The 7852-nt window shown below is 39.4% G+C and overlaps 1 protein-coding gene across 1 annotated transcript in view; it reads right to left on the reverse strand.

Annotated features, from left to right (window-relative positions):
• CCDC172 (coiled-coil domain containing 172) overlaps window positions 1-3597 on the reverse strand; it is a 53716-nt gene extending 50119 nt beyond the window's left edge. The window contains exons 1-3 of the mRNA XM_020988156.2: window positions 3493-3597; window positions 2685-2841; window positions 2358-2443 (exon numbers count right to left, since the gene is read on the reverse strand). Of these exons, the coding sequence (XP_020843815.2) occupies window positions 2358-2443; window positions 2685-2841; window positions 3493-3585 (336 nt within the window). The 5' untranslated portion in view covers window positions 3586-3597. The remainder of the gene's footprint in view (window positions 1-2357; window positions 2444-2684; window positions 2842-3492) is intronic.
• Between the last annotated feature and the right edge of the window lie 4255 nt (window positions 3598-7852).

Genomic DNA, 7852 nt, shown 5'->3' on the forward strand with positions numbered 1-7852 from the left:
ATGGAATTGTGAACCTAACCAATTGTGAAACTTTTGATTGTAACTTGGACCAATCTGAGTCTTGGAGGGAGGAATAAGGGGACCAGACTAACACAGTATAAAGCTTGCTCTTGCTTCTGTACTCAGTGTGCTTCCTTCTTGGGAAGGAGTACACTCAATTCTTGAGTGAATTGAATAATTTCTTTTCTTTTCTTTTTTTTAAGCAATTGGGGTTAAATGACTTGCCCAGGGTCACACAGCTAGTAAATGTCAAGTGTTTGGTCTGAGGCCGGATTTGAACTCAGATCCTCCTGACTTTAGGGCCCCTGCTCTATCTACTGAGCCACTTAGCTGCCCCAAGGAATTTCTTCCTTCACTTTAAAAGAATTGTAGCCTGCATCTTTGAAAGAGCTGTATCCTGTTACGGGAAGCAGTGGGCAATGGCAGCTTGTCCTGGGCTAACTCCCCTATCCTGCTGGTCCTGGAGGTTGTTGATAACAATACTGAGTGGTTAGGGACAAAGATATAAATAAAGTCTACGGACTGTCTGTAAATTCGTTATCTTACTGTCCTCTTCATAAATAATTGAGATATTCGAGACTGCTAGGGCAATGTCTATTTTATATTTACAGGCTCTCTAGGTAGCACAGTGGACAGAGTACTGGCCTGGAGTCAGGAAGATCCATGTTCCTGAATTTAAATTGTACTCCTACTTAACTACTATTCACACATAGCTACTTACTAGCTATGTGACCCTGGGCAAGTCCCTTAACCCTTTTTGCCTCAATTCCTCAACCGTAAAATAAGCTGAAGAAAGAAATGGCAAAACACTCCAGGATCTTTGCCAAGAAAACTCTAAATGGGATCACAGAGCTGGACACAACTGAATAACCCACTCATGTTTGCATTATTGCCGTAGTCTAATTGACCTTCCTATATCCAACCTGCTTTCTCCTTTCCAATTTATCTAGCATGCCACTGTCAGAACAATCTTTCCAAAACACTTCTCTCATACCAATACTCCTTGCTTTAAAAATGTCAATGGCTTCCCAATACTTACTATTCCCCTGCCTAGTAATGTCTTTCTCAACCTTTTAAGGCCTAGATCAAGTCACCCTTTCTCCATGAAGAAGCCTCTGATCACTCAGACCTATAGAAATCTCTCTCCTCACATCCAATTAAGATAGCTTTACAAAATAAAAACAAAGAAGATGTGCTTTGGTTTTCCATCAGTGCCAAAAAACGTGGCACTAAGTTTTACTCTACCAATGCTAGAATCTGTTAAGGCTAAAAATTGTTTTCAGATGGAAACATGAGTAAAATATATTAAGAGTTTTAAGAGAAGTACAAACTAATATGTTTAAAATATTGAATGGTTTTACAAAAAATCAACTGCCTCTTAAATTGTTATAAATGAAGATGTGTACATTATGCCACTTTGAAAAAAATAAGTTTTAATTGATGCTTTTTTAATATCATAGTCATAAATGGCACTAATTATTTTTGTTTTTCGTAACTTTCCTCGATCAACAAATATTTATTTTCTCTCTCTTCTACCTCTTCCTTACTGAAAAAATACAAACTTATTATTGAGAATTATAATAGTTCACAACTTCTTCAGATTTTAAACATCAGCAAAAAATAGTATTTGTATTTATTTCCTTTTAAGTCACATCTACTTTCGGTAACTCAGTTTCCTTATCTGTAAAATGAATAGGTTGACCTACATAATTTTTAAAACCCTCTGGCTCTAGAAATTCTATTAATTCTATTTATATAAAGTTTATTTTGTACAAATATAGTGATATGTAATATAACCTGTTCTAAATTTAGTCAGCAGAGAGCGGGGTTCACATCTTACCATACTAGCTATGTGACCATGGTCAAATCACTTAATCTCTAGTGCCTCAGTTGAGGATAATAATATCTATGGTACTTACCTTACAAAGTTGTCCTGAGGGTCAAAGAGCTGCTGAGTACTTTGTGAACTTCAATACCTTTATCATTTCAGCTCTCCTAGTGTGAACTGATTTCTCTTAATCTTACTAATCCCCTGTACTTGGGATCTAAGGTTTTTCTGGAAACAAATCACCAAATATCTCCATGCAAAATGACACTAAATTGTTCTTCCTATCTGAACAGTATTAGACTAATATTTTAAAACCACACATGACACAGTCACTATATGTAAATCAGACTTTCAAAAATGACCATTGCGGGTCAGCTAGGGGGCGCAGTAGATAGAGCACTGGCCCTGAAGTCAGGTGGACCTGAGTTTAAATCTGGCCTCAAACCATGACACTTACTAGCTGTGTGACCCTGGGCAAGTCACTTAACCCTAATTGCGTAACACAAAAAAATGACCATTGGAAAATTACCTTGGATTCTGACTTCATTTTCTCTTCTTTCAATTCTTCTGTTGCTTTATGAATTTTTTCACGACACCTGCTTATTTCCACTCGCACTGGAATACAGAGTAAATCTTTAAACGCAACAACCCTTTATAAAACATATGTTTCTGTAGCATTGGGTGAGAAATCTTTAGATAGTATACCCTCACCTCAATAATTCTGGAGTAAATGAGGTTCCTGAATCAGCCTGACGAGGCCCTCCAAAATTTTAATTCTAGTTTAAATCAAACACTATGGGGGGACATAAAAGAAAATATACAAAGTCATATGCAAAATGACAGAAATGTACTTGACCTTCATGCCTGAAACGACGACTCTCTTCTGCCTGATGTTCAGTAAATATGATGTGCTGGAATAAAGAGTCTAAGCTCATTTTAGATGCAATCTCTGATGGGTCCTTTGCTTTTTTTTTTTTCTCCTCTCTCTTAAGTGCTTTCTGAGACTGAAGATCCTGGATTTCACAACAGAGGTCAATTATGAGTTTGAGACTGCTTCCCAATCTTCTCCCTTCTCCTTCCCTTCCCCTATGGTCCATCCCCACACCCTAGACAGGAGCGCAACTCTGGGTCTCAGTTTCTTCATCTGTACAATTTGAGGGGAGTTAGACTGGAAGACCTCTGAGTTCCCTTACAGCCCTAAATTTATCAAACTTGACACTTGTGGGAACAGATAAGGATGGTGCTCAAAAGATATCCCACAAAGACTTAGTGGCAGGCCCTTGCTGGAGCCTCTCCCCTCCCCCACCCCATAAAGGTTTAGAAAGAGTCCCTGAATCCCATCTCATTTCCCCTCAGCAGTGGCTAGGCCAAGGAGCCTTGAAATTTTTAGTTTTGTAGAGTTTTATTTCTTTGTCCCAAGCCTTTGCTCCCTAGGAGGAATTCCTTCAAACCTGTCCCTCTTCCCTAAGCAGAACGTATTTCCCCTCAAAAATGGCAAGAGCCGGTGGTCTTGGGGTCCAGCCTGGGGAAGGTTTGGGTCCTCAGGTCAGAGAAATGGAAAGAAGGAAACACACGGGGCCTGGGTCCCGACGATGGCCCCAGAGCTTGCAAGCCTCCCACCCTGCTAAGGAGGTGGGAATCTCCGCCCACCAGCCTTTTTTCACCCTGTCTCTCTGCTCCTTTAAGCCGCGGGTTCTTGAAGGCTCTGGGAGCACCTGCTGGTTATAAAACACAACTCTCCATTTCCTCGTCAGCATGCGCGAGCGCCCTGCCCCCCCCACCCCCACCCTACCCCGTGTAGGAGGCTCCGCCTCAAGGATTCTGCCCAAGCCAGGTCCTTGCAGGGACGGGCCGCACTGCAGGGGAATTCCGGGTCCTCCTGGAAGGGCTCACAGAAAACACAGGTCCCTGTGTCACCCGTGTAGGGTTTATTTGAACTCATTTTCATTCTGATTCGACCCGACAAATATTTACCAAATGTATAGTATTTGTAAGACACAGGGGCTAGGAAGGTTCTGGAATATGAAGGTAACATTAAAAACAAGGCCTGCTTTCACGGAACTTAAAATCTTACTGGGAAGGTGGGGGGTGGGGAAAAGACTTTTTGTTTACATTTCAGTTAGGCCTTTGGTCACCCTCCAACACGACCATGGGCTTGGACTTGACCTCTGAGGTCCTTTCTCACACAAAAGGTTATGTGGTGCCTTGTATATAAGTTTCTAGGGCAAAAACATCCAGGAACACCTTGGAATAACTGAAGGGCAAAAGGTCAGAAATTCTAAATGTAACCTTTGGCAAAGACTAAATTGTATACTTTGAATATGGCAAAGTCTGCTATTAATTCACGGGGTCTGACATACCCTGCCTTAATCATTCCTTTGTAATCAGGCCATACCTTTTGTGTGAGTGTGTGTGTGCTTTAAAATTAATAATTGCCTTTTGTAATCAAGCTTCAGTGATATTCACACTTAAATGTCCGTGCAGTATATATCAGGGACCAAACTGGTTAGCTAATTACAGCTTAAACATGAAAGGTACGTTTGGCACAGATGGGCTTTTCCCCCCCTTAATTAAAAAAACGTTTCTCTGCCTTTGTTGCCAGAAAGGAAAAAAAAAAGTCTATCTTAAATGTTTGGCTTCATCTCCAGCTGTCAAAATGACAAAAGGCATGCTTTTCAAAAAACAACAGAAAATCCCACTACTACCACAAAACAAACAAATGAACAAATAAAAACCTGAACTAATAAGGCTTTATCTGTCTTAAAGTAAAGAGGAAAAAGTAAACATAAATTCTAATTTATAGTGGGCATCACAAGCATATTAACATTTAACTGAGGGCTAGTAGAGTACAATCAATTCTCAATTTTAACCTCTTCCAAACTAACTTTCACTACAGTTCCTATTTAAGCAACTTGAGTTTGCTTGTGGGCGTATATATATATACATATATATGTAGGATATATATTCATATTCTATATCTACATAATTATATAAAGATGTATGTTCACGTGCAATATATACAACTGTATACATATTATATATATATATATGTGTGTGTGTGCACGCACACACACACACATATATATATATATTTATAATTTAGTTATCCAGAAATGGCTGTTAATAAAACAAAAGCTAAAACTATAGGATACAGTATAGATTTAGAGCAGAAATTAGCCTTAGAGGTCATTTCCTTATTTTACAGAGAAGGAAACAGAGGGCAGGAAGTTTAGTGAATTATCCAAGGTCTTACAGGCAGCAAGAGACAGAACTAATTCTTGCATGAGGACTCAGATTCCTACCACTACTGTTACGTAAAGTTAAGTACTCCTCTAGATTTAAAAAAAAAAAGTATTCTCTTTTTGGTGCTATATTCCATGGACTTGCAAGTATAGTATTAGATGGCAGTAGATAAAGTGTTGGGCCTGAAGTCAGAAAGACTTACTAGCTGGGCAAGTCATGTAACCTCTGTCTACCTCAGTTTCTTTATCTATAAAATGGGTCTGATAATAGTAGCACCCACCTCCAAGGATTATTATTACCTTTAAAATGAGATGATATTTACAAAGCAAAGCACTATGTAAATGCTATCTATTTTTGTTAGCCTTTTTTAAAGGAGGCGAGTATTGAAAGGTGTGCTTCTGTTTAACATTCCTGCCTTATTGATCCTACCCAAAATAGTAGTTGTTAATTATAAGTATGCTTGTTTCTATGTTGGAACATGGCAGAATAAAATTCTGGAACCCTTTGGGAATCCCAGACCTCACACAAGGATGTATTATGAGATTGTGGTAGGACAAAATGCTACTAGAAATGTAGAAAGAAAGATAAAGCAGAAAAATTTTTCTTCATTTCTTTTCATTCTCCATTTCATGCATTCTTCTTCAGCATCCTTTTGACAACTCTGGCATCTTTCTATTTTAAACTGGAAGGCCAATTCTTAGTGGCACCCACCACCACACAGACTACACAATGTGTGGTTGTTGCTTTTTTCTCCAGGAATAAAGTGTGACATTTGCACCCACACCAATGGTTTATGAATTTCATATTAAATACCTAAAAAGTAATAGCAAAAAAAAATTCTGAAAATGGAGACATAAAAATTTGGAGAAAAAATTAGGTGTTTCTGAACAATTTAGACTGTGGAACAGTTTTCTGTGGGTTTTCCTATTTAAGGTGGCTCAAAGTCACTCTAAAGGAATTGTGAAAAATAGGAATTAAGAATAAAGTGTTGAAGGTAGAGTACAAAAACTTTGTTGTGGCTCTACCTAATCTTTTTGGTTTAGGCCTCCCCTGATCCATTTTGCTTGGCAGGATCTTGGGTTTGTGAGGCATGAGAGAGGGAGGAGACTGACAGAAGGCAAGATGTCAGGCCCACAGAGCCCTCCATAATTTTTTACAATTCAGTGACTTCCCTTCCTTTCTCCTCCCCACCCCCTTCCCCAACTCCATTAGGTTTGAGGAAGAATGCATGTTGATAATAAGGGAAATTGCTAGTGGTAAAGAAGACTTTCTAACTTTAGGTCAGATAGAGACTAGAGACAGGGATTTTGATCCTGCTAGGAAGAGAAAATGAGTTCAAAAGATAGATCTGCAGGTTCTAATTAACTGTCTCATGGTCCCTATTCCAAAAGAGATTAAACTCTGGGGCTATTTGGGAAATTATAGGCTTCTCTTCTTAAGGAAAGAATGCTACACAGAGCTGAAGTTGTTTTTCCTCTAGTCTTATACTTGTGTGTAAAAGCCTGCCTTTCTTACTAAAAGAGCTTAAGCTTAATCCTTTGAGTTATAAGCAAAAGGAGAGAGAGGAGAGAAGAAAGGAGAGGAGAGGAAAGCAAAGAAAAAAAGAAAAGGAGAGAAAAGAAAAGAGTATGTGTGTGAGAGAGAGAGAAAGCAGGAGAGAGTGTGTGTGTGTTGAGGAGGACACAACATAGCATTGGGCAGGGAACAAGCCCAAGAGAATAGCTTAATGACATCAGCAGAAGATACTAACAGTCCTATAGTGTTGGAGGTGTATTATTCTTCCATACATGCATAGCTACAAGGATTCCCTATTTGTGATCCTCCATGCATTTGCTCTGACCACATAGGTTCCCTATATCTACCCTATATCCACATTGATGGCATTCATATTTGTGGGAGAGGTTTTTGTATTAGTGGGAATGTCATGTTGCTATTTTTCCTACTATGACAACTCATCAAATGATGAATTTTTGCATTGTCTTTGCATTGTCTTCTCTGGGTGACTAGTAAAAGTAAGAGTGGACTCTCAGAGAATACCAAATGGTCAGCTTTTTTTGGGGGGGAGGGAAGCCTGTTTGCAGGACACTTACAAATGCGGAAGCCCCAGTGCTACATAGTTGTTCCATGGGGATCTGTTCTTGGTCCTTTTCTATTTCTACATTTTCTGCCTCATGCATTCCCACAGCTTCCACTATCACCTCCATATGGACTGTTCTAAATCCATATGTAGTACCTGAGGACACCCCCTACACATATGCCTCAGAAGACAGATCCTTCAGTGGTTGGCTAGCCTTGATTGAAGGCACTCTATGGGTCCATGCCCTATTACTATAATTTAAGAGCCCCCACTGATGTGTTTTCCCCTTTTTGTTTTGTTTTGGTGAGGCAGTTGGGGTTAAGTGACTTGCTTTAGAGTCACACAGCTAGTGACTATCGTGTCTGAGGCTGGATTTGAACTCAGGTCCTCCTGACTCCAGGGCCTGTGCTCTCTCCACTGTGCCACCTAACTGCCCCTGTGTTTTCCCTTTAATAGTCACCAAAAGGAAACCATTAGTTCAAAGCAAAGTCATTTAATGAAATAGCATAGAAGGAAAAGTAGCAGCAAAATATTTCACAGCAGCTAAACATTTCTCCCCAAATCCTGGGATATATTTTCCCACAAATACATACAGACTCAGTGGGAAGAGAAGATCCTCATTTGAAACACATTTAGAGAAGTATACGTGTAGGGAACACCTTTGGCTCAAGGAATTGTCATATAGAAGCCATGTATATGGGAAA

This window comes from Phascolarctos cinereus, unplaced genomic scaffold, assembly GCF_003287225.1.
Source record: "Phascolarctos cinereus isolate Bilbo 61053 unplaced genomic scaffold, phaCin_HiC Scaffold_3;HRSCAF=262, whole genome shotgun sequence".
NCBI classification, from domain to species: Eukaryota; Metazoa; Chordata; class Mammalia; order Diprotodontia; family Phascolarctidae; genus Phascolarctos; species Phascolarctos cinereus.